Source organism: Saccopteryx leptura, chromosome 3, assembly GCF_036850995.1.
Source record: "Saccopteryx leptura isolate mSacLep1 chromosome 3, mSacLep1_pri_phased_curated, whole genome shotgun sequence".
Lineage (NCBI taxonomy): Eukaryota > Metazoa > Chordata > Mammalia > Chiroptera > Emballonuridae > Saccopteryx > Saccopteryx leptura.
In genome coordinates, this window is record NC_089505.1 from 233,579,758 (window position 1) to 233,607,679 (window position 27,922).

The 27,922-nt window shown below is 39.4% G+C and overlaps 1 protein-coding gene across 4 annotated transcripts in view; it reads left to right on the top strand.

The window, feature by feature from the left end:
* Positions 1–27,922, top strand: part of CTNNA2 (catenin alpha 2) — a 1,214,276-nt gene that overhangs the window by 138,295 nt on the left and 1,048,059 nt on the right. For all 4 annotated transcript variants that reach the window (XM_066377864.1, XM_066377865.1, XM_066377862.1 and 1 more), the window contains exon 2: positions 7,840–7,946. In XM_066377864.1, coding sequence (XP_066233961.1) covers positions 7,845–7,946 — 102 coding nt within the window. In that variant the 5' untranslated portion in view covers positions 7,840–7,844. The remainder of the gene's footprint in view (positions 1–7,839; positions 7,947–27,922) is intronic.

Sequence of the window (27,922 nt, forward strand, 5' to 3'; positions counted from 1 at the left end):
CCTGATCATTGCTTCCTGCTGGCATGGTGCCGTGGTCTGTGTTTACAACAGTGATTCTCGAATTGTGATTCCTGGACCAGGAGTACCAGCATCATCTGGGAACTTCTTACAAATGCAAAAGTAAAAAAATCCCCGAACAAAAGCATATCTCAGACTCATCCCAGACCTTATGAATCAGAAACTTTCTGAATGGGCCCAAGTTTGTGCATGACCATGTCCTTAGAGTTGTTGTGATGCACACACACATTTGAGAGCCACCAGTATTAGTTTTCTATTTCTGCTATAAAAGTTTACTGCACATTTAGCAGCTGAAAACAATATAAATGTATTAGCTCTAGTATCTGAAGGTCAGAAACCCAGGTAGACTTGGCTGAGTCCTCTGCTTAGCATCTCACAAGGCTGAAACCAAGGTGTTGATGGGGTGTGGTTTTTACTGGAGGCACTGGGGAAAATCCACTTAAAATTTCATTCAGGTTTTCGTTGGAATTCAGTTCCTGGTGGTTGTAGAATGGAAGTCCCCGTTTCTTTGCTTTCAGCCAGGGCCTGCTTTAGTTCCCACAGTCTATCCACAATCTTTTCCAAGCTTTTCATAGGCTCCTTTTATCAACAGAGGGTCGTCCTTCTCACACTGCAAGTCCCTGTGCCTTCATCTTCTGCTTCAGCTGACATCCTTGTCTGACGCACCTCTCTGGTCACATCACTTCTATCCATAGACAGGAGAAAGCTATTTTTAAGGGCCCCGTTTTACATGGGGCCTACCTGGGTAATTCGGGATCGCCTTCCTAGTTTAAGATCCGGTGGTTAGTAACCTTACATTTATCTGCCGAGTCCCTTTGCTAGGCACTGTCACATATTCACAAGTGTAACACAAGGGGTCCGAATTCTGTTTACTTGGAATAGCTCATCAGAGGGTCTTTCTCTTGGCTTTGCCAGGATGCTGTGTTAGTTGATGGCCCAGCATCACTTCCAGCAGGCCGTCTCACCACATAGGACCAGAGGGGGCTGGAGGTATCTGCACTCACTACCTGCCTATCTCTCCAGGATGTGAAGCCCCATCAGCCAGGAGTCCCACATGTATATCAGGGTGTCTGCTATTGAGTCTCTCTAACCTTATCTAACTTTCTCCAGGGGGTCTGGCTTCTGGTATTATTATTATTATTCCTGTCCCTATGCTTGCCTTCCTCTTCCTGCCATGGCCTCATGGCGATTGTGGGGCAGCTGTGTTAGGCCTGCTTGTTGAGGTACCGGCTGGCTGCAAGCCCTTTGCCTGATTGGTGCGTCAGCACGTGGCAGCTCCACGTGTGTCTGGCTTCTTTAAGGCTGTGGGTGCTTGTGCTCAGGGGGACTGCGGATGGTGGATTGTCTGCCCGCCACTGTGAGGGGCCATTTTACTGCTTCTTTGCCAGAGAAGTGGTTTTCTCCTGCGTTTGTGCGTGTCCGCCATTGTGAGACCTTATTAAATGGAATGGCCCGTGCTTCCGGCTCTGCAGTTTCTACTGTCTGTCCGAATCCACTGTGGACCTGCCTGTCCATGACGGCAGTCACCAGCACTGCAGTGATACAGTCAGAAATTTAAGCCTAGGGATTATTTTTGAAAAGTAGTAAAGCATGGTGCTTATGAGCATACACTCTATAGCCAGGCAGCAAATTTGTGACCTTGTCAACTTTCTTATTTGTTTTTTGCCTCAGTTTCTCTCTTTGTAAATGGGAGATAACAATTCCAGGTCATTAACCAGTATTATTGTTACTCATGGAAAAAAACAGTATGAATCAGTGTTTCCAGGCCTCATTTTTGAAGTGCTGAAGAAATTTAGAAAATTCTCTCCTTTTTATATCTCTCATTTTCTCAACAAAGGTTTCTTTACAAACATCTTGCCTTCTAGAATTTCCATTGGTCCCCACCCCAGTGCATGTCTCACACTGGCTGGGGTGGTACTCGGACAGTCGTGATTACAAAGAATAAAAATCAAAATTTTCATTTGTAATTATTTCATTGATTCTCAGAACAAATTAATGAATTATATTAGATTATTTTCATCCTTGTTTTACCAATAATAAAACTGAAATTTAGGGTAAGTATGATATTTGACTCACCCTATTATATGTGGAGACAGGTGAATAAACCCACTATTAGTCATCACCTTCTGAATTTGCCTGACAACACAAGCTAGCCTGTCGTGAAAGAAAGCCCCACAGGGTCTGCTGGTGACAGTGCTCGGCTTTGGTGAAGAGAAAGATTTGTGAGGAGATCTGAGGCTTATGGCCCCTGGGCTACTAGGAAGCATCCTGGACCATTGCTTCAGAGGACCATGTGGAAAGAATCGTGAGAACTCAGAAATATGAGGCAGATGATTCAAAGGACTTTTGCAGGAGTATCTGGAAAGGGTAATTTCTGGAATGAATTTTGTAGTACATTAACATACTTGTCATTTGAAGGAATTCCTTGGGATGGCCAGCCTCGAGAGATTTTCTGTTTATTAGGACACCATTCAAGGGAGCAAAGCAGTTGACCCTTAGTTGCTTGTAAGGGAGCTTGTTTTATTCTTTTGTCAGGTTTTGCTTTTTAAATTTTTATTCTGTTGTGAGTGGCAAGTGGCTGCTAGCGTCTTAACGTATGCCTCTTCCTTACCCCAGGGAGAGAGTCTGAAATTGTCTAAGGTATTACCATGTAGGCTGTGTTACCACCTTTCGTGGATAAGAAATTAGATAACTTTTCAAGAAGAAAATCTCAGAGATTAAATAAATTGCTGAGAGCTTGTTCCTGGGTTTGTAAAGTTGATGCATGGATTTGTTTTTTCCAAAACCTCTGTTTCTCACTCTTTCTCTATGTTCGATCATTATTCTAAGTCTTGCTACTGAAAGCAAATACATTATGTGCTTTTTTTAAAAAATTAAATCATTGAGAAAAAAATGTGTTTGCTTTACATAGAATCTCTTGTAGGTAAAACAGACTGCATTACTTGTACAGTTGTGTAGTGTTGATTTGAATTGTGTTGTGGGGGCAAGAATATTAATTTTCCTTTCACTTTATAAGTTCTTCTAGCTGGGCCAATAATCAAATTAACAGAAATATATTAACAGTCAGAAATGTACCAAGTTTATTATATGAATGCACAGGCAGGGTGCCATCCATAAAAAGACCCCATGAGGCGTCAGACAGTTGAGGTTTCTATGACATTATAAGCAAAATAGGGCAGTGATGAGATGTAGGAAGGGGAAAATTAGGCAGTGTACAGGTAGATAAAAAGAACAGAACACTAGCGATAGGCAAATTCCTGCTAGGTAGGCCGGAAACAGTGTAACACAGGCAGTGGTTAACAGGGTTCTCTCTGGAGCCTTCCTGTCTAATGCTAAAGTGAGTATGCTCACATTCCCTTCTTGGAACAGGTCTTTCAATCTTAATCTCTTAGGCAGAAAGGAGGAGGGTCAAAGGTTCTTTCTGAGGCTTTTGTTTCTTAATAACCAATTTAAAGTCAATTTCCCAAAAGGTGCATTTTGGGGAGGCAGGACTTTGGTCCCTTTCATTGTTATTCCATCCCTAGAAAAATGAAAGGCATTGAAATAGACTTGATTTGTTTTCTTGCTTTCTGATTTGAGTCAATCTGGTTGTTCGACTAAGAGTAGTATCAATATGGATAGCTATTTGTAATGGGTGTTTTCTTATTCCCTTTAGAGATAAATCATTGCAAAAAATATGCTCAAGTTATGGAAAATAATAACAATACTAATATTTCCAGAAATGGTTTCTATCCACTAAGTTCTTAGAATACTTATTGTAGTTTTTCATTGGAGGAAATGGAGGCTCAGAAAAGGTAGATAATTTGCCTGACCAGGTGGTGGCACAGTGGATAGAGCATTGGCCTGGAACACAGAAGACTCAGGTTTGCAACCCCAAGGTCACCAGCTTGAGTGCAGGCTCATCAGCTTGAGCGTGGAGTTGCTGGCTTGAGTGTGGGATTATAGACATGACCCCATGGTCGCTGGCTTGAGCCCAAAGGTTACTGGCTTGAAGCCCAAGGTCGCTGGCTTGAACCCAAGGTCACTGGTTTGAGCAAGGGGCCACTCACTTTACTGGAGCCCCCCAGTCAAGGCACATATAAGAAAGCAATCAAAGAAGAACTAAGGTGCTGCAACAAAGAATTGGTGCTTCTCATCTCTCTCCTTCCTGTCTGTCTGTCCCTATCTGTCTCTTTCTCTCTGCTCTGTCAAAAAAAGAAAAAAGAAAAGAAAAGGTAGGTAATTTGGACATCACAGAATTTGATAAATTGCAGGACTCCAATTTAGACAAAAGTCTATTTGACATCATGTGTCTGTTGCTAAATAACAGATAATGACAAAAATCTCAGTGATATATAACAGTGAGCATTTATTTCTTGATCCATATCTATGATTTGATTGGGAGTTAGCTGACCAGTCTTCGCTCAGCTGGGCTTGGCTCCAGCTTCAGTTTGGATTCTAGTTTGCTTCATATGTTGTTCTTCCTTTTTGGACCAGGGGCCCACCTGTGACTGTTACGGCAGAAGACAGTAGCACAAGAGGGCACGCCTAACCAAGTCACCTCATTTCAAATATCTGCTTACATCATATTTCCTAAAATTCCATTGGTTAAAGTTCAATTTAATGAGGTGGGGTGGGGAAGTGTTTTTTTCTCGTGGAGTAAAGGGATAGAGGAGGGATTGACTGTTTACTGAATCTGACTATCTGTTCTACCTTAAAAGCTGATGTGTTTTCCTTGCCCTTCATAATTTAGCAACACTGAAAATATAATATAAGTAGGATGCCATTCTTGGCTGGGAGTCAGTGATCTTGTGTATGCTTGTCATGGGGCTATAAACCAAAGTGCCATTTCAATTTACTGACTACCTTTGCCCCATTTCTTTGCTGTAGAGGATATTGGACTCTTTTTCTCTTCTCTGCTGTCATTTGTTCTTATTCACACTGAGGAGGCAAAGATCATCAATGGGTTCATCTAGAAGAAGATGGTTATGATTCCTAACCTGGAATGGAATCAGTTTTATTATGTTTTTATGCAGTTTCAATTGGATGAAGGCTTAGATGGAGAAATATTTATAATACAAGGTCTAATATATACAGTAGAAATCTATCAAGTGTGTCCAACATAGGAGGACACAAATACTTCTTCTAAAAACAACAGGTGGCAAGGATTATACCATCTCAAATATTGCAGCCAAAGGTACCTTCCTGTACCTCATACTCAATAGCTAAAGTGAAGCTAAGATACTACTCAGAGGCAATTTAATAGGAATCTTAGATATCAACTGTGGGTTTAGAGGTAGAGATTGTGCAGTCCCCTGTCTGCCCTGTACTTTTTGTGTTTGCTAATTTGCATATTTAACTAATAAATAAACAGGGTAGGGAGAAAATCCTAGTTTTAGTATAAACTATCAAAAACTACATGGCTGGAGAAAGTTCCATAAAATTTCTATAACTAGATTTTTCCCTTTCAATAAATTAATTACGTATCACTTTTCCTTGGGTTTTACTATTGAATTCTATCTGTGTCACAAGAAAGGGCTGAAGAGATTGATCCCCAAAGGAATAAATTAAGTCAAGTGGTATGCCTGGTAACTCTTGTCCTTTCATTTTTGATTTATAGGGCCTGTGTGACCTTCAGAACTCAAGGCTCTGTCTAACTTTGCTTCTTGGCTCATAGTTGGCTGGAGGCCTTTCTTCCATGTCTCCCATTTCTGCTGGATGCCTGCTAGATTCCTGTCTCTGATGTGGCTGCCTCAGCTCTTTATTACTCACCTCTGCATTTTTTATGTCATTTATTCACCGCTATACATTGGAGCATCCGTAAAGGATTCTGCGTGCCTTCCTTGATCTATCAAAGTATACACATAAGCATGCCCTTGTAATAATGCAGTTCTCTCTACACAGTCCTACCCAGTACCTTTCATGGTCCTGTTTAAATGACTTCACGGCTAGTGACCCAGCATTCCTGCAGGACCCCCTTGTGCCTCATCACTATTCTGCCACACGTTATTCCATCAGAGCTTGAAAAAGATTTTTTGGGATCTTCTCCAGTAACTTGCAATAACGATGTCATAAATATTGGACCAAGATCACTTAGATCGGGCTTTTTGACGGGCGAAGAGTCTGTGAAGGTAGAAAGCGTCTGGCATCTTCACGCTGCTGCAGCACAGGAAGGTGTTTTGGCCAGCAGCAGAACCGCGTGCATTTCAGAGCTGCTATGTAGCAGTTGGTAGTGTGAATGGGAAATACGTAAAGTATTTTTAGGTTTTTGGAGGACAAGCAGCATAGCAGTGCCAATTATTATAGCTGTGAAGGAACCCAAATCTAAATTGGTCTATAGGTTGGATCGCTACCCTCAGTTTATTTAAAACATAGCATTTGAAGAGAGGTAAAATACCAGCACACTGTGTCTTCACCTTTTTTTCCCCCGAAGCAGATTTGTTGGGTTTATTAGCAAGGTTGAGCTGTAGCAGGGCAGTCAAGAGGCATGTGCCTATTGTGATAGGCCTTCTGTGTAGGTTAATTCTAATAGAAATAATCATCTCTGTTGATTTATAAGGATGGCATTGAGTGGAGACATTGATTCAGAAGAAGAGAACAGCTATGAACAGTTTGATTTATGGTGGTATTAAAGCAAATGATTCAGCTCCAGTTTGTACAGTCTAAGGTTGCATGTCCAGTGGTTAGTCGTTGAAATATATTTAGCATAGAGCTGTCAATTTCTCAGTGAGAAGCACACCCCTGATAGAATGTATAATTTATCATGTTGAGGCCAGGACCATATTTTGTGCTTGATATGTGGGAGGCTGCTAGCAGCATATAAGTAGTTCTTATGAGAGGACGGCTTTAGAATGGAATAAATAACCTTATCAGACACTAATTTTACGAGACAAGAAGGTAAATGCAGTAGGTAATCAGAGAGCAAGTAAATAGCAGCAGCTTGATTTTCAGAACCATTGCCACTCAGGTTGCAAGATATCCTTCCTATTTAAGAGAGTGAAACTCAGCTGCCACAGGGAGTATAATACTATCAGTGGTCGGTCTTGATGGGAAGAAAACAAAGTAGCCTTTTGTTATGACATGGGGTCCCGCATCTGGCAAGTATGATGGATTTGTAGTGCTTCCTGGAAGTCTTGGTCTCCTCAGAGTGACTTTAGCATCCTTTTCTCAGTTCCTCATAGCCCTTTCTGTATCCCTTGATTATAACCTGGGTCACACTAAGGCACAGTTGTTGCCTGCTTTAGTTATCTCTACCTTGAAACCATAAGCTACTCCAGAACAAGGTTCGAGTCTTTTCCAGCATGTAATATGCATGGATGGGTGCACTAAATATTGGGTGTGACATTTTTCAGTGTCCATGATGTGCCAGAAGTTTGTCTAATGTGTACCAATGCTGTTAGGAGCCTTTAGTTTCTAATCTGATTGCAACGTGACCACCTCACACAGTTCTCATTCTGATTTCCCCATTGCTAACTTGACAAGTTTGGAACCGACAGATAAACTTCAAGTATTTTCTGAATTATTCATTTTGACAGGATTTTTATTTATTATTTGTATATTTATTTATTTAATTATAAAATCTGTATGATTTTTAGAGAGAGAAGAAGGGAGAGAGACAGAGGCAGAGAGACAAACATTGGTCCAATGCTCCACGTATTCATGCCATCACTGGTCGATTCTTATATGTGCCCTGACTCATGATTGAACCCGCAACTTTGGCATGCCAAAGTAGTGCCTTAACCAATTGAACTACCCAGCCAGGTCCCTATTCATTTTGAATCCCTAATGTAACCAGTTCTTTCAGTGATAATTATTTCTAATGGGCAATGTGTGTTTCCATAGGGAGCATGACTTCGGCAACTTCACCTATCATTTTAAAATGGGACCCCAAAAGTTTGGAAATCCGGACACTAACAGTGGAGAGGCTTCTGGAGCCGCTTGTTACACAGGTAAGGGATGTGCTGGGACACTTCATTACATGCGAATGTTTCTATTGTGACGTTTACATTCCTATCCTGACTCTCCATAGGACTTAGAAATGCTTAAGAGTGTATAAAGCATGCCGTATAATATGGACAAGTCCTGCCAGGGGTGAGGACGATGGAGACGCAAAGACCCGACTCTGTGGACCAATTTCAGTGACGCAGATCCACTTTATTCAGGAAGCAAGCTAGCTAATATAAACGGGTTCAGCCTATAGGGTATTACAGTGTGTCCTTCATAGCCAAGGGCTGAAAAGATCAGGGAGCTGCATGGTTGGCGCTCAGTCACTTTCTTATAGCGGGCGAGTTCCCTTCCTGGGTATGCCCAGGAGAGTTCTGGGAGCTGGAGTGTTCTCATAGTATTGCATCAGCCACAGCTGCTAGGAATGTGCTCTGCACTCTACCCACATCTCCCCTTTCTCTTTTAATTAAGGCCAATTGGACTTGATGAATGACAGCTTGCTGTTGTGGTAGCTTCTGAATGCTACACATTATGCAATGGAACCCTAGTAAGACTAAAACAACTATAATACCTATTATACTATATGCTAATAGATTAGCTGAATTAAACAATGAGGCAAGCTTTTGTATTGTTTGACTAGTTAGGAAATAGAACGGGGGTCTTAAACAGGGGATTCATCCTAGGGGTCAGGATGTCATTTCCCTCCCATTGTGTTACAGAGACCTTCTAGGTGCCGTTAAACACAGTTCCATTTTGATTTTTAAAAATGGACATAGGTCCATGCACACCCCCTTCCCACAAAGGTTCCAGCATCCAAACACAGAACAGATGGCTTGCCATGGGCTGCGAACTGCATATGGTTGCAAGGCACATTACACAAATTACAACAACATGACAAATCATACAATTTCAACAATTACAAAGGTACATTTCACCAGTCTCTGAACACTTTGCCAAAAGTGCAAAATGTTCTCGGCCTTCTTTCTAGCCATGGAAAAAGCTTCCTGGGGCAGGGGAGTACTTCCAGCAAAGCCGCCTCTCACCCCCATCAGGGTATTTCACATTGTCCAAAATCTGTAAGTCCATCCAACAAAGGATCCAGTGCCCACTCTGGTCCTAGTCCAGGAAATCAGTCCATGCACATGGAGCATCAGCCACCCCCCTCATCCCTGCTGTCCTGGCAGGTCTTACACTGTTCCAAAGAGGAGCACATGGCAATGGCAGTCAGCATTTCCATCTCTGCTCTGGAGAGCATGATGGCATTCACCCCATGTCCCAAAATGTCAGAGAACCCACCAGCGGCTTAGGCACTCCCTGCTGTTCCAGCGGCCACTCGGCGATGCAAGCCTGGCTTCCGTTTATCCTCCCACTGCAGCTGCCGCCATTTACCTTCTGGAGTCTGCGAATCGCAACTCCAGCCCAATTCTCCTCATCCTCCAAAGATGAACAAAAAACACCAGCTCGTGCTGCCGGGCTCGAGCCCCGGGCTGCCGCCACCTGCGTCTGGAAGTCAGCGGTTACTATAGCACACATAAGCAAGAACAGAGCACCAGGACCTGGAGCCTTGTCAGGGGCGATTCTCTGGGCCCACCCCGCCAAAGCCTCCACATCCCCCCCCCCCCGGTGATGGGGTGCGCACGCCGGCCACGAGGTCATCTTCTGGAGCGCTGAGGACCTCCTCCCCTCAGGCGTAGTCAATGTGGAGGAGGCCAGGGCTGTGGCTTTGGACAGGTGAAGACTGAACCACTTAGTGGGTGCCCAAGAAACCCTGTCAAGCAGGTTGGGGGTTCCTGGGAGCTAAATTGGCTGAAAAACACAAGCATAACGTCTCCCTTATGTTAGAAGCAGGTGTGATCCCTGCCACTGTGCCATGGCTGGGTCCTTCCAGTGTCATTTCAGAGAGAGGGGCTGGGGAGAGAGAGAGCAAGAGATACAGAAAAATAGATAAGACAGACAGAAAGAAAAAAGACACATGGGGGGGGGGGGCGTATGAGGCTGGCCCATGGGTCTGCAGCAGGAACACGTGTTGGAGTTAAAGCTGGGGTAGAAAATGGCGTCTGAGAGGCTGGGGTGGGGCATTGAGCCCTGGCAGGGAATGTGGAAGTAGCGACTTCTGCTACTTCGGGTGGCGGAGCTGATGGTGCGGTTTCCAATGTATCTAGTTTTGTTTCTGCACGCTGAGCTGTAAGTCCATCATATTCGGTGGCCCAGCCCTTTTCTTCTTCTATGGAGGGGGGGGCAAATAGGGAGGTAGGGGTTCCTCTGAAAGAGGAGTAGCCTGTAGGACCTTAGGGACCTGCGGAGGGTCCCCAGCAGGAGCATCGGTCAAGCAGGCACATATTGCCAATAAGGCAGGAGTGAGGACGAGAGGAAAGGCCCGTCCCTCATATACCTTGGCTTAATGAACACGTCGGAGAGCTTGGGCACAAGTATCCGGGTCCCAGAGTGGGGCGTCCTTAATCCAGGGATTGAGACCAGAGAGGATCTCCCAGTAAGTACAGAGATCCTTTTCACAAACTTCAACTCGCCTACTATGCAATAGGGCATACAGGGCTCAAGCCTGTGGGGCTCGAGAGTGAGGGAGAAGGTTTCCCATTGCAGAGGTCACTCACCTGTCCCTTGGATGCTGGTTAGGTCTCTGCCCTATGTTGGGTGCCAGTTGTGGACAAGTCCTGCTGGGGGTGAGGACGATGGAGACACAAAGACCTGACTCCGGGGACCAGGTTCAGTGACACAGATCCACTTTATTCAGGAAGCAAGCTAGCTTATATACACAGGTTCAGCCTATAGGGTGTTACAGCGTGTCCTTCATACCAGTGGCTGAAAAGATCAGGGAGCTGCATGGTTGGCGCTAAGTCACTTCCTTATAGTGGGTGAGCTCCCTTCCTGGGTATGCCCAGGAGGCTTCTGGGAGCTGGAGTATTCCCACAGCATTGCATCAGCCACAGCTGCTAGGAATGTGCTCTGCGCTCCACTCACAGTATAATGCTGATTACTCAATGTATATTACTGTTGGAACTATGAACAATTTTATTGCCCAGTAAGATTGCCTTTTATAAAACTCTTTACATGATTTTTTTTTTAATTATGTTGATGAGATAATTAAAGAGGGGGGCTCCGTGAAGGAGACTCTCATTTGAAGTAGTAGATTCAGATTCTAAATAAACCATTCTTAGCATACTTTCTGATGCTAATGTACAATTCAGAACTGTATTGACTACTGCAGAGCAAAGGTTATTTACTGATCTACTTTTTCTTTAGTTTACAAGGGATAATGCATTATGTGGGGATAGTGAAATGCTCCATTTTTCTGTTGCCATGGTTGTCACATTGTCGCTTAGTGACAAGATGACCGTCAACAGAAAAAATACACTCCAGATTTTTAAGTTATAAAAGTTACTTTTAGTGTCTTGTGAAGCATAGTCTTTGTTATATTAACTCAGAAATTTATGAATGTAAAAATTAAAGATTTTATGATATATGTGTAGAGAAATATTGTACTAAATTAAGTAGGGGCCCTTCATATTGGTTTTCTATAGCTGCTCTAGCAAAAAACATTGGCTTAGTGGATTAAAGCTTCACAAATTTATTTTCTTAGGGTTCTGCAGGTCAGAAGACCTAAAGTCAAGGTATTGGCAGAACTGCATTTATTCTGGAAGGTTTAGCAGAAAATCCATTGTCTTGCCTTTTCTAGTTTCCAGAAGCCACATGTCTTCTCTGGCTGCTTCCTCCATATTTAAAGCCAGCAATGTAGCCTCTTTAAATCTTTCTCTGACTCTGAGTTCTGATTCTGTCCTCACAGCCCTCTTTTAAGGACTTTGTGATTGCATTGGACCCACTCAGATGCTCAAGAACAATCTCTTCTTAAGATTCTTAGCCAAATCACATCCAAAATGTCCCTTGCCACCCTGGCCAGATAGCTCGATTGGTTAGAGTATCATCCTGAAGTGCAGAAGTTTCCGGTTTAATTCCAGGTCAGGGCACACAGGAGCAGATAGATATTCCTGTCTTTCTCTAAAAATCAATAAGTAAACATTAAAAAATAAAAAAATAAAGTCTCTTGTCATTTAAGGTAACATATCAGTTTTAGAAATGAGGACATCAACATCTTTGTGGGTCATTATTCAGTTTATTATAGTCTGCACTCTGCCCTCCAGAAATTTACATCCTTTCTACATGCAAAACATATTCACTACATCTCCAGATCCTTAGAAGTCTCAACCCACTGTAGCATCATCTTATGTCCAGAACCACATCTAAATTTCATCAGCCTTTAAGTTAATCTCATCTAAGTCATCTAAATTAATTATGGGTAAGGTTCTGGTTAGTTTCCATCCTTCACCAAGTTTCTCTCTATCTATGTACCTGTGAAACTAGATAACAAATTCTATACTTCCAAAATGCATGGTGGGACAGGCATATAATAGTTCTAGACATCCCACTTAAAAAGGGAAAACCCTGGTAGGATAGTTTGGTTGGAAGAGCATCATCCTGAAGTGCAGAGGTTGCTGGTTTGATTCCTCGTCAGGGCACATGCAGGAACAGATCTATGTTCCCTATCTCTGTCTCCCTCTCTCTCTAAACACAATAAATAAAAATTAAAAAAATTAAAAGGAAGAGAGTGGAAAGAAAACAGGATTACTTGTCTTAAGAAATTAAGAAATCCAACAGGGCAAACTCCAGATTTCAAAGCCTAAGAAAAATCTCTGTGGCTTGGGACTCTGCCCCCTGGGCTTAATTCTAGATTCTCTGCATTACCATTTCTTATTTATAAAGAGTAGCACATATTTTTAGCTGAATATTTTTATCAGTGCTCTGTCTGTACAATTTTGAGAGACCAGCAGCCATTTTGAATTTTATTCTTTGTCTGTCTCTTTCAGTTCAAACTGGCAGTGTTTCTATCTACTGATATAACAGTCTTAAAAAACTTGTGGTTCTCTTCTGTATGTCTCTGGGAATCCTGCTATTACAAAACAAGCTGGCCTGACCAGGCGGTGGCGCAGTGGATAGAGCATCAGACTGAGATGCGGAGGACCCAGGTTTGAGACCCCAAGGTCGCCAGTTTGAGCGCGGGCTCATCTGGTTTGACCATAGCTCACCAGCTTGGACCCAAGGTCACTGGCTCGAACAAGGGGTTACTTGGTCTGCTGAAGGCCCACGGTCAAGGCATATATGAGAAAGCGATCAATGAACAACTAAGGTGTTGCAAGGAAAAACTGATGAATGATGCTTCTCATCTCTCTTCGTTCCTGTCTGTCCCTATCTATCCCTCTGTCTGACTCTCTGTCTCTGTAAAAAAAAGAAAAAAAAAGAAAAGAAAACAAGCTGGCTCTAGCCTGTAGCTAAGTGGATAGAGTATTGGCTTGGCACATGGATGTCCTGGGTTTGATTCCCAGGCAGGGCACACAGGAGAAGCAACTATCTGCTTCTCTCCCCTCCATTTCCTCCTCCCTTTTTCTTCCCTTCCCCCCTCCCTCTTCTTTGTCTCTTCCCTTCCCAGAGCTAGTGGCTCAATTGGTTTGAACATTGGCCTTGGGCACTGAGGATAGCTTGGAGGGTTGGTTTGGGCATCAGACTTAGCCACTAAAAATAGCTCAGTACTCGAGCATTGGCTCCAGACAGAGGTTGCCGGGTGAATCCTAATCTGGGTACATTGCTTCTCTATCTCCCCTCCTTTCACTAAAAAAAAAGAGCAAAAAAACCCAAAACCCTATATTATAGAACTTTCTCAGATAATCTCAACTCCTTTTTTTTTTTTACCTCTGCTGAAGTAGTTGAGGGAGTTCATGAATTACATTTCAAATCTCTTCACAGAGCTTTTTTAAAATTATTATTTTATTTCTATTTATTGGCTTTGGCCGATCGCTCAGTGGATAGAGTATGGGTCCTGTTTATGGACATCCTGGGTTCAATTTCCAATCAGGGAACACAGGAGAAAGTAGCCATCTGTTTCTCCCCTCCTCCCCTTCCCTCCCTTTTCTCTCCCTCTTCCCCTCCCACAGTCAGTGGCTTGATTGGTTCAAGTGTGTCCCCAGGCACTGAGGATAGCTCCATTGGAGCACATCAGCCTCAGGTGCTAAAAATAGCTTGGTCCAGATGAGATTTCCAGGTGGATCCTGGTTGGGGTGCATGCAAGAGTTTGCCTCACTATCTCCCCTCTTCATATATATATATGTATATATATCTTTTTTTTTTTTTAGTGCGAGAGGAAGGAAAGAGAGAAAAGAGATACAGAAACATTAAGCTGTTCCTATATGTGCCCTGACTGGGAATCGAACTGGCAACCTTTGTGTTTCGGGACAAAAACTTTCTGTATTACAAAATATTCTGAGCTTTTAAATCTTGTAAGGCACTAGCCAAACGTTAATCAAACAAAATTGGCTTTGTCTACAGAGATTGCTTTCCTAAAATTGAGTTTCTAATTTTGGTGCCTTTTGCAATCTGCATAGGCTGAAAATTGTGCAAATCATCAGTTCCTGGTTCCTTTTATCCTAACAGTTTTTCCCTCAACTTATGACTTTCCTCTCACATTTTACCATGAGCAGGATGAAAAAAAAATCACTTTGGGAATTTCCTCAGCTAAATATCCAAGTTCATCACTTACGATTCGGATTTCCACATAACTGGAGGAAGCAGTTCAGCTGAATTTTCTGTCACTCTAACAAAGACATCCTTTCATCCCATTTCCAAGATGGCAGACTTTGTTCTATTGTACCTCACAAATGTGTTTTCTACAAATTGAAGGAAAGACCTTCCACCCGCAGGAAGATTATGGTGCTCTGCAGGCTTGGCTGATTTTTAGCATTAAAGTATTTTTAATTAAGGTGTGGATATTGTTTTTATAGACATGATGCTATTGCACACTTACTAGTCCACACTATAGTGTAAATGTAACCTCTACATGCGCCAGGAAACCACAGAATTTGTGTGACTCACTTTATTGCAATATCTATTGCGATCCTCGCTTTATTGCGGTGGTCTGGAACCAAATTTACAGTTATCTCTGAGGTATGCCTGTAACTTATTTCTCATTCCCTCTGGACCCTCACCAGCATCCCATTTAACGGTCTGCTAACAGTCCACTTATAATTATGTAGAAATTCTCTCAGGCAATACAGACTTTCTCTGTTATGCTCCTCACCAGTAGGACCTTTAGCATTCATATTTTTACTAACAGTCTGCTCAAGGCAATCTAGGATTTTTCTATCATGAGTCTCAAAAATCTTTCCAACCTCTGCCCATGATCAACCCCAAGGCCACTTCTACCTTTTAGGGCTTTGGTATAGCAGGATCCTGCTTCCGAGAACCAAAAATCTATATTTTCCAGTTATTGCTGGAACAAATCACCACACTTTTATTAGCTTAAAACAACACATATTAATGATACGTGCTAGGGGTCAGAGGTTCTAAAGTCAAGATTTTGGTAGGCGGGGCTTTAAGGAGGAAGTTTCTTGCCCTTTTCAGCATCTGGGGTGCACCTGCATTCCTCATGGAGTGCTTTCCTCCAGCTTTGCAACCTCCCACAGAACGCCTACAACCCTTTCTGACTTCAGCTTCTACCCTCACATCTCGCCTCTGATTCTAACCCTCCTACCTCACTCTACTCGGATCCCTTGAGGCCAGCCACATATTCTAAAGTAATCTCTCTATTTTGTGACCTCTAACCTAATCATGTCTGCAGAGTCCCTTTTGCCATGAAAAGTAGCATATTCACAAATTCTAAGGATTACGAAGTGGACATTTTTGTATATAATTGTTGAAACGTTTCATTAGGTTTAGGTACATTTTTCATTTGGTTATGATCCTTGTAGTCCTATAAGATTTTCTTAAAGAAACAGCTAATACTGATAGGCTCTTAGATTTGGGATATGTTGGCTATTCAGATTGTAATCTGTGGCTTAAACCTGATTTATGGATTGTTTGTTATTGTTTTGTAGTAAACACATAAATTGAGGGTGAGCACTTTGAAAATTATTTGACAGTTTTACAAACTTATTTATTTATTTATTTATTTATTTATTGTCTTTTTCTGAAGCTGGAAACGGGGAGAGACAGTTAGACAGACTCCCGCATGCGCCCGACCGGGATCCACCTGGCACGCCCACCAGGGGGCGACGCTCTGCCCACCAGGGGGCGATGCTCTGCCCCTCCGGGGCATCGCTCTGCCGCGACCAGAGCCACTCTAGCGCCTGGGGCAGAGGCCAAGGAGCCATCCCCAGCGCCCGAGCCATCTTTGCTCCAGTGGAGCCTCCGCTGTGGGAGGGGAAGAGAGAGACAGAGAGGAAGGAGAGGGGGAGGGGTGGAGAAGCAGATGGGCGCGTCTCCTGTGTGCCCTGGCTGGGAATCGAACCCGGGACCTCTGCACGCCAGGCCGACGCTCTACCACTGAGCCAACCGGCCAGGACTTACAAACTAATTTTATGTCTGTTGAATCTGATAAAATTTGTACTTGCATTTTTATATTTAAAATTTTTTTTGAAATTATTATTTTTTTTTGTATTTTACAAAAGTTTTCATTTGTGAGCTATTGAATAGCAAAATATGGCCTTTGTTCATGGATAGCTTGAGAAAGACTGGTTCAGTCTGAGTAATATGGTAGTTTTGTCAGCCCAGTTAAAAGCAGACTGCCTTTTTGTATCCTTGGATTTATACTTCATATTTCATATCAATATATTTAATCTATATCATACATATTGTGAGAAACAATGATTAAAACCTGGTGCATGGTATAAGGTACATGTTGAATATATATAGTTTCTATTTTTCTTTTTCTAATGGCTATATAGTCAGACTCATACTAGCCATAAACCAATATTGCATAAATCAGTGAGAAGGATATGGGTGATCACAGCATGGGGAAGCACAATATTACACATAAGCTTGATGTTATTTCTTAAAATTCTCATATATATTTATATTTAGGTTTTGTTCTTAGAATAGCACATCAATGATTATAATTAAACATTGTTTCCTATATACTTTTCAGTCTAATTTCAACTCAGAATGTCAGATGAAGACAATTCATTAAAAGTATATTTTGATAGTAAGGACAATAAACTAATTCATATTTGTTCACTTAATGCAGTAGAAGGGTGAAAACTTAGTGAGTTTCACGCAGTGATTTAGCACTATAACTGGTTTAATATCCCTCCAGTATCTCTTAATATATATTAATAAATGGTTTCTGTTTTTTTTCTTTTTTTTTTTTTTTTTTTTTTGTATTTTTGTATTTTTCTAAAGTTGGAAATGGGGAGGCAGTCAGACAGACTCCTGTATGTGCCCGACCAGGATCCACCCAGCATGTCCACCAGGGGGCGATGCTCTGCCCATCTGGGGCATTGCGCTGCTGCAACCAAAGCCATTCTAGTACCTGAGGCAGAGGCCATAGAGCCATCCTCAGCGCCCGGGCCAACTTTGTTCCAATGGAGCCTTGGCTGCGGGAGGGGAAGAGAGAGACACAGAGGAAGGAGAGGGGGAGGGGTGGAAAAGCAGATAGATGGGCGCTTCTCCTGTGTGCCCTGGCCAGGAATCGAACCGAGGACTCCTGCACGCCAGGCCAACGCTCTACCACTGAGCTAACTGGCCAGGGCCAGTTTCTGTTTCTTACTGGTGTTCTTACACTGATTAAAAAATCATTTTTTCAAAAATATGATTTTTAAGATAACTTCTTTTTATATTATCTTCCCATAATATTATGGCTGTGCTATCAAGACTACACATTATCTCCCCTGAAATGCAACCCTATTTGATGACCCTTTGAGGTTATATGAATAAGAAGGGAGAGATAAGAGAACATTAGGTATAAACTCCATGCTCAACATTTATAACAAAATATGGACAGAAAGAGAAAGTTAAACCAAGTCTCTATTTATGTCAAACACATACACATACATACCACTTTATATATTGAATAAAGTTTCTATCAATATTCAATGACATTGTATGCTTATAGCAGCCTATAGTATCTGATAAGGATGGATAAAGTACATAATAAACATCAGAAATTAAGGGATTCTCTGTAAAATTTACCCACTGTCATAAGAAAATGACATCAGGAATTTACTGTTGTTAAACATTTTAAATAGCCAACAGAACTTTAACTTATTTCAATCATTATGTATATGAGGGTGCATGTTTATTTTATGATGTTGAAATGACAAGATCCCATATCAACAAGTTTTACATTATAGAAATCACAAAATTTTGAATGAGGAGAGATTCATCTTAGGAAAATAAGTCTTTGAAAAAGATGCCTGAAATTTTTCAAAAACTCAGAAAATTAAAACTTATAAAAGCCACATTCTATGATACCTATCAGGAAACTAAAATTATTTCCTAGGAGACTTTATTAGAAAATTGAGAATGAAATAGGTAATTAAGACTCTTAGATAACTCTTATAACTGAAGGGAAATTACAAACTATATATGGTAATGAAAAAGGTCATCTCTTTCAAACAGATTATACACATCCAGTAAAAGCTGTGCTCACGAAGAATTTTAGCCTTAAATGCTTTTGTTATTTAAGAGAAAAGACAAAAATACACTAAGTACTTATCTTAAGAAATTAGAAAAAAATTAAAGGACCTAGGAAAACAGAATTTCATAATGGAAACTGGAATCATTAAAACAATACAACTGTTAAAAAATTTAAATAAAAGTAGTATTTGATTCTTCTTTGAAATGGAATAAAATTTCTTGCAAGCACAAATTATGGAAAATATATAGAGTAAGAATATATAAGATTATAAATGACAAAGCAAAAATAACTCTGGGAACAAGAGAGATTAAAGAAGCATAGTAGAATATTACATGCAATTCTACACCAATAAAATATGAAAACCCAGAAGAAGGAAATAACTTCTAGAAAAATTTAAATTACCAAACTTGATACAAGATGGAGTTAAAGCTGAAATAAGCCTTCTACGTATTAGAAAGCTGTTTAAAGATATGTTATCAAAAAGCATCAGAACAGATGGATGTGTAGCTGAATTATCACACATTTAAAGAACTTATAATAATTGCCTGACCTGTGGTGGTGCAGTGGGATGGGACATCGACCTGGAACACTGAGGTTGCTGGTTCAAAACCTTAGGCTTGCCTGGTCAAGGCACATATGGGATTTGGAGTTGATGCTTCCTGCCCCCCCTCTTTCTCTCTCTCTCTCTCTCTCTCTCTTCTCTCTGAAGAAAAATTGAATGAATAAAGTCTTTAAAAAAAAGAAAAGAAAAAAACATTAAAAAAAAAGAACTTATAATCACAATGTTATTTAAACTGCTGTTTCATAGGATCAACTCCTCAATCATTTAAGAATCATAATTTCAATATTAATAATTTAACATACTTTAAAATAACTTTAAAGGATAATGTCTCTATCTCATTTCTGAATTTAAATAAAAATGAAAATACATAAACTATATAATAGTAAGTAGGATCCAGCAATATATCAAGAAATCAGTATACAAATGATGAAATAAAATTATTTTTAAGGAATATAATGATAGTTTATTAGGAAATAAATAAAAATTATTTCAGTAGCTCAATAGAATTTTGGTTATTTCTAATAAAAGTTCTTAATAGAAATAGGACCAAACTTTTAAAATAAGGGAGGGAATGTATTATGTAAACTTGGGAACAAGACAGATAAAACATTTTTGAGATACGATTGTATACCATTAAAATTTATGTGAGAATGGGGTTCAGTGACTAGATATAAGATAAATATACAAAAAAAATTGTTTTTATTCATTTAAATCAGCTAAAAATCAAACCAGGAAAATACAGTTGACCCTTGAACAACACAGATTTGGATTGCACCTGTCCACCTATATTGGGATTTTTTCAATTAATACCAATACTCTTCCATTTGCAGTGGGGAGTTTATGGATAAGAAGGGTCAACTCTATACACTGATCTATCCCATTTTATATTGGGGACTTCAGAATACTGGATTTTGATATCTGGGGGATCCTGGAGCCAATCCCTACAGATACAGAGGGACAACTTAACTTTTTGAGAAGTCGAAAGTTATTCATGGATTTTTGACTGCAGGGAGTGAGAGTGCAATCCTTAACTTCCGTGTTGTTCAAGGACCAACTATATTATCTTTACAGTTGAACAAGCTTAAAAAAGCCAATTATTTTTTATAAATAAAATGCACATTAACTTTGGGATTTTTTAAATGTGCAAGTTTGTAATTATTTTCATTGAAGTAGAGATTGTGTAGCACAAGCTTTGGAATCAAGGAGGTTTAACTGTAAGTGTGGTATTCATTCTGATACCTAGACTAGATTAATGTCCCTTTAAATGTAAAGTTTATATAATAATAATTTGTACCTCAAGAGTTTATTAAGGGGCTAAGTTGAGATGGTGCATTAAAATGATTAAGGAAGTATCTGACATTATTCTTTAATGTAGATTTTCTCTTAATGCAGTATTCTTTACTCCTTAAGTAAACTTTAATCATAAAGAAATTTGCAAGTAAGTACCAAAAAAAAATCGCAAAATCAAAATATTGAAGTCAGCATTAATTTGATGGATCATGTTGTTTTGTTGACATTAGATCATTGCATATGATGTAAATGTGGTGGTGACTGCTCCAGCTTTGGGTCTTTCGTGTTTGGCACTCCCTCACCACCATGGGCCACGTGATGAGTCAATTCTCCCTCCATCTTTAGGACCAGCTCCTGCAAATCACAACTATGGAGTGCACCAAGGCTTCGGTTCACCTTTGTTTAGCATTAATATACTCACAGTTAACAGGTAGCATCTGCCTCTGTTCTCTTTTCATTAGCTAAGGACAATGAAAATTAAGTAGTAAAACATTGTGATTTTAGAATACAAAGTAACTGTGCTAACACTGACCCCAACTAACTTACCTTCCATCAAAATATTTACTTTCAATAATTTCTAGTTTAAACACCATGATTTTTTTTAGGTATACTAATGAAACAAATTCCATTTAGTGAAAGATAAATGAGTGGTCGACATGCTACAATTTATTAAATTCTTGCTCTTAATGTAAAAATTGTGTGTTGTGAGGTTTCCCCCACATTTTACTAAGATCCAGTTCACCAATCCTGTCTTCTGTTTTATTTGTAATGTTTGGGGGCTTGCATGCAGGAGAGGTCCAAACTGCTGAACTAAATCGTCTAAATTTCTTTCATTAAACTCTTGTCTTTGTTTGTCCTTCTGCTCTCGTCTTAGTTGGAGCCCTTCTCACGTAGTATGGAACTGACCACAGAAAATTTAGAAACTCTAAAGAGAAAAGGGGGAATGTTACGAGTGTTTCTTGAGTACTTACTATGTTCCTAATAACATCCTAAGTCTTTTCAGGAATGCACATCAACTGTAAAGTCAGTATTATTTTCTTGTTTTTACAGATGAAAAAAAAGTTAGATTACATAATAAAAGGCCTACCGTAAATTAGACTGAGTAGTAGGTTTTCAGTTCCTAAGGGACCTATGGTCTGAAAATACTGAAACGGTCGGTTTGCTAGTACATCAAACTCAGAGAACATGTAGAATGAACTGGGAAACTAGTAAAGGAATAAATTGAGAGTATGGGAAGGAGTGAACTCCCAGCATTAAAACAGAGGAAAGGGGCTAACAGAAGTGATCAAAGTATTCTTACAGTCAGGATTTAGTACCTTTTCTTATTTTCATTATCTTCTTGTTGGCCAAATCATGCTTCCTGACATGCAAACATAATCTAAACAAATTTCTTAATATTTGAATGAATAAGTTAAAATAAAAATTCATTTTCCCTATTAGCTGGCTGATGCATGTGAATACCCAAATTTAGCAATAACCCCTTCTTTTATTCTGTGTGGCAATAAACTCTAGCCTTAAAAGTATTTTTCCTCTTGCACGTTCTATTTCAGTGACCACATAACAACTATTTTAAATCAGAAAAGAGGAAGTAAAAACTAAATTTAAAAATTAAAGTAATGCCAAGAATAGTGACATTTATCTGCTTGGAATAGGAAAATTAACAACATCCTAAGTATTTTAATTCTAAAATTTTAAGGGAGAAATTGTGGGAGAATTGCTAACAAAATTGCTCATGAATATTTTGGACAATCCAGAAACCTCATCTGAGCTGGCCACCAACAAATCCGTTATATAGAGCCTAAGAATGCCTAGGAAGTGACAGTTACATTGACTCGGGAAACCCTCAACCAGCAAACTAGTTAAAGCTGTCAGATATCTGAGATAAAGGATTCGGGCATGGCGACACACATGCTTTTCTGTTTCTCTTTTTTTTTTTCCACGTTGAAAGTACAAAAGATATCCTTATTTTCACACAATTAAGAAAGAAGGGAGATCAGGCAAAGTAATGGAGAATCTAACCAGCAATTTTTCTTTCCTTCTGCTACAACTCGCTGCCCTTTTCTAACATGGGTATGTTGGCTTCATGGCCCTATGGTCTCAGTCATTATCTTGTTTCCCTACCTTGACTTTAAAAGTCCCTGGGTTTCGGGGCTCAATCTTAGGACATCTCTTTTCTTTTTTCTGCATTTTCTTTCCAGGCAACTCTATCTATTCCTATGGCTTTAGATGTTATTGATATGCTGACAACACTCAAATTTGTATCTTCGGACCAAACCTTTTCACTCAGGCCTTTTCCTGGAGCCCTGTTCTCACATCCAAGGATTCTCCACGGTTTCTCTTTTCTCAGATCTGCCCTTACTTTATGTGAACTCTCTCTCTTCCTGTTCTCTCAGTCCTCACTAAGGCAAGACTCTAAGCTAAGCAGAGCTAAAATACACTTTATGGAGCAACTCAATTGCGCTCAGTTAGGTTGTATTGCCTTTTCAAAGTGTATTTTAAAAAATAAATGGGCTTAGAGGAATGTCATTTCTACTGTTCAATTTTTTTTTTACTAGTAATTTTGTACTTTATCATCTCAAATATTGATAATTGTTGCCATGTTATTATCTGGGCTTAGAAAATTCAAAGGGAGAGTCGAAGATATGATTGATTTTTAAAAAGAACCCCTGCAGCATGTTAGTTAAACCTAAAAATGAAAAAGATGTTTGGATTACTTGAATATGATGTTATTACAAAATATAGCTATTATTGTAAATGTACTATGGAGCCCTGTGGTAACGGCAGAGATGGTAATTTTATTCTAAACTGTAGTTTTCAATGGCTTATTTAACACGAACTCCCAATTTATACTGTTGACTGAAACTTTTCAAGCTTGTTTTCGTTCCCAAGGGGAATTTTATAGAGAGATGAGAAAAAACATCCCTTTAGCTGACTTACTCAAGCATGGCAAAAATGATTTTCACTCAACTATTAGAAAATGCGGAATATTTCGGTGGTGTGTTCATTTTTAAATGGTTTCTTAACTTTATTTTTCACATAAGCCTGTTTCCCCAAAAGGACAAGCACTGTAGTTCGATACAATATTCTGAAATTTAAAATAGCTGAACATTAGAGAACATGGAAATTTTAATTGTGTAAGTTGTTTTCTTATTTTGCTCATATCAGACCAACACTGCAGGCAGATAACGAGAGGGAGCTACATGTAGTTTCTTTTCTTTTGCAACCTACTCTTTATCGGGAGGCAGGGAGCTTGTTTACGGCAGAGCTGCTGACTGATTTTCCCGTGGGACTATCACTATTCTCATTTGTATTTTCTGTCGTCCTTCCGTTTGTTATCAGTTTTTTTGCTGCTCTCTCAGACACCCATTAGCCATGAGTATCTGATTATTGTACTTTGTGTGGCTTTAATATATTATCATTGCTATTCACAAAGTCATTGATGACTAACCACACACATATGGATGGTAGTTGAGACCTGCTGATATAGGTTTTCAGATGTAATTTTAAATTTGTGTACATTAATACTGAAGGTGATAAAGTGGTCAGTTGCTTAAGACTGGTAGAAAGGAAATGCTATGGGAACATACAGGAGGGAGGTGGACATTTGTCTAGACCTGGATTTAGAGCAAGAAAAGGTTTTCGATGTATCTTTCTTTTAGTGTTCTCTGATGGTTTGATGGCCCTCATCTTTTAGGGCAGGGGTAGTCAACCTTTGTATACCTACCGTCCACTTTTGTATCTCTGTTAATAGTAAAATTTTCTCACTGCCCTCCGGTTCCACAGTAATGGTGATTTATAAAGTTGGGAAGTAACTTTACTTTATAAAATTTATAAAGCAGAGAGAGTTACAGCAAGTTAAAGCATATAATAATAATTACCTACTAAGTACTTTATATTGAATTTTCGCTAAGTTTGGCAGAATAAGTCTTTATAAAACAACTTACTATAGTTAAATCTATCTTTTTATTTATACTTTGGTTGCTCCGCTACTGCCCACCATGAAAGCTGGAACGCCCACTAGTGGGCAGTATGGACCAGGTTGACTACCACTGTTTTAGGGAGGTATATTACTATTTTACTGAAGATATAATTGACATATAACAGATTAGCTGCAGGGGTACAACATAATCATTTGATATTTGTATATATTATGAAATGATCATCATAACAAGTCTAGTTAATATTCATCACCACACATAGTTACACATTTTTTTTTTGTGATGGGAACTTTAAAAATCTATTTTCTTAGCAACTTTCAAATATACAGTGCAGCATTGTTAACTATAGTCACTATGCTATGCGTTACATTCCATAGGTTATTTTATATCTAAAAGTTTATACCTTTGACAACCTTCACTTATCCACCTATCCCCTACTCAGTGCCTCTGGCAACAATCAATAGGTTCTGTCTATGTATTTGTTTGTTTTTATTTTCCCTCTAAGATGCTACATATAAGTGAGGTCATGCGGTATTTGTCTTTCTCTGTCTGACTTATTTAACTTAATATAATGCTCTCAACATGCATCCATGTTGTCACAAATGACAATATCTTATTATTTATTATGGCTTAATATCCCATTAATTACATATAGCACATCTTCTTTGTCCAGTCATCCATTAAGCCGGGATGCTTAGGTTGCTTTTATGTCTTGGCTATTGTAAATAATGTTGTAATGAACATGGTGGTACATATATCTTTCTAGTTAGTGTTTTCAATTCATTTGGATAAATGCCCATGAATAGAATTGCTGGATTGTACGGTATTTCTAGTATTGATTTTTTGAGGAACCTCCATATTGTTTTGTATAGTGGTTATACATACCAATTTATATTTTACCAACAGTACACAAGTGTTCTCTTTTCTCCACATCCTTGCCAACACTTATTATTATCTTTTGTCTTTTTGTAATAGTAGTTCAGATAGATGTGAGGTAGTTATTTCATTGTGGATTGATTGCCTGTTCCTGACAATTAGTGATGTTGAGCACATTTTATGTACCTGCTGACCATTTATATGTCTTCTTTCGGAAAATGTCTACTTAGATCTTCTGCTCATTTTTAGGTTGGATTATTTGCTTTTTTGCTATTGAGTTATAAAGTTATTTATATATTTTGGACATTAATCCCTAATCAGGTATATTATTTGTAAATATTTCCCCCCATTTCAAAGGTTTCCTTTGCTATGCAGAAGCTTTTTAGTTTGATGTAGTCCTACTTGTTTATTTTTGCTTCTGTTGCTTTTGCTATTGTGAAATCCTGAAAATCATTGCAAACATTGAGGTCAAGAAGTTTACCTTATATGTTTTCTGCTAGGAGTTTTATAGCTCCAGGTGTTACATTTAAATCTTTAATCTATTTGAGTAAATTTTTGTGTATGGTGTAAGATAATTGTCTAATTCATTCTTTTGCATGTAGCTGTCTAGTTTGACTAATACCATTTATTGAAGAGACTGTCCTTTCTCTGTTGTATGGTTTGTTTGTTTGTTTTTCATGAAACATGGTTATAGAGATAAGATGATGAGTTGGATACAATACATGGCCCTTAAACTGGAGATATCACAAGCCAGGGCACAGGATGTTCCCAGGAGGTACTCTGTAAGACTTAGATATAGCAGAAGGTTTTTGTTTTCACTCTCTGCTAATTAACTTGTAATTTTGGGGAAATTACTTAGGTTTTTAAAACTGAGAATGTAATATAGTTCTGTATAGTTTTAGTATATATAGTTTTAGCAATATAGTTTTAGTATGTATTCACTAAAACTTTTAAAAATCAATTAAGAACAAACTGGCAATCAGTAATCAGAAACAGCAGTGCTTGTTTTGCACCATGGCCTCATGTGATTGAACAGAGAAGAAGCCATTAACACTAGCATTTTAAAGAAGTTCCCAGTAGACTGCAGGTTTGACATTTCTCAGAGTTAAAAGAATATAAGATGACTGTAGTTTTAGTCCTCCTCAAACTTGTGGAAAGCCATCTCCGAGATCATCATTTTTGATGACGATGACATAAAACTGAAAAAAAAAAAAAGTGATAGCAATTTTTCAAAAAATATGCCTGTGAAAAGAAGAAATAAAGATTAATGTGGGAAAATAAAGTGGAATGGTTAAGATTTAAGCCTTGTTAGCAGACATCAGAGCATATGAGAGAAATAATTTAAAACACTATTGTTCATAAAGAGTAAGAGAAAGAAATGAAAAACCGTTTGAAATAGTGTGAAGTCTTATTATGTATGGGAAAGAGGCATGCAGAGGGCATACTTGGAAATGACAATAATTCAGGATTTTTCTTGTTTGAAACTTGAAGGGTGATGATGGCCCAAATTAAAAACTGGTCCTTAACGAGAAATACCTACAGGTACTTAGTCTTCCCTGGAAAGACATGTAGTTTTCTTCCTGTATTATGGTGGGACATGGTGACTGGGGAGTTCTCTAATGCTGCATGTCTTTGAGCGATACCTTTCTTACTAATAGAAGCCTTTTGTGATAGTTATTTTATTTATTTTTAAGGCATAGAGAAGTATAGGGAATGAGAATATGGTATTATTTTTATTCTTTTTTTTTTTTTAAGTGAGAGGAGGGGAGATAGACTCTTGCATGCACCCTGACCAGGAATAGTATATCTGATATTAGAAAATTTGCATTGAGAAGGCTCTCCACTAAAGCCATGTTGTCAAAGGAACTTTACTTTTTCTCTCTCTTCTTTTCTAATGTTATTCATCTCCAGAAATGTTTATCAGTGCAGTTTGCCCCTTTTAACTGTATAAATCCAGTTCTTATTGGTGTGGCACTTTCACTATCATGGATAAGCGAGATCACCAGGGTTGTAGAATCTTATACAGTTTTCATTTCCATATTAATGAAGGTCTTTGGCTGGAAGTAGAATACCCAAATGAAAATGGCTTACATAAGGTTTTGTTTCTTACATGAACTTGGGTCAGGTTAGCAGCTGAACAGGGCCCAGGCTTAGGATCATATCTCTCATTTGCTTAGCCTCCTCGTCATACACACGAAAGAGCAACCTCTCAAGAATGATGTTCAGCCTGACAAGGCAGTGGCGCAGTGGATAGTGTCAGACTGGGACACGGAAGACCAGGTTAAAACCCCGAGGTTGCTGGCTTGAGCACGGACTCATCCAGCTTGAGCATGGGCTCACTAGCTTGAGTGTGGGGTTGCTGGCTTGAACATGGGATCATAGAACATGACCCCATGGTCACTGGCTTGAGCCCAAGTTCGCTGGCTTGAGCAAGGGGTCACTTGCTCTGCTGTAGCCCCCCAGTCAAGGCACATATGAGAAAGTAATCAATGAACAAGTGAGGTGTCACAAAGAAGAATTGACGCTTCTCGTCTCTCTCCCTTCCTGTCTGTCTGTCCCTCTCTCTCTCTCTCTAAAAAAAAAAAAAAAGAATAAAAGAAAAAAAATGATGTTTAGAGATGGAGGAAGGACTGAAATCTCAGCCTGAGAGTCTCTCTCTTAATCAGGGTCTAAGAGAAGACAAAAGGGCTCTTAAAACTAATGTCACTCTTCTACTCCTTCACCACGTCATCCCTAAAGCAGAGTTCTTCAAATATAAATTAAATCACTTGAACAGCAACTGAAACCAACTTTGCCTGGATTTAATGCCTGACATTCTCTTAAAGTTAACATAACCAT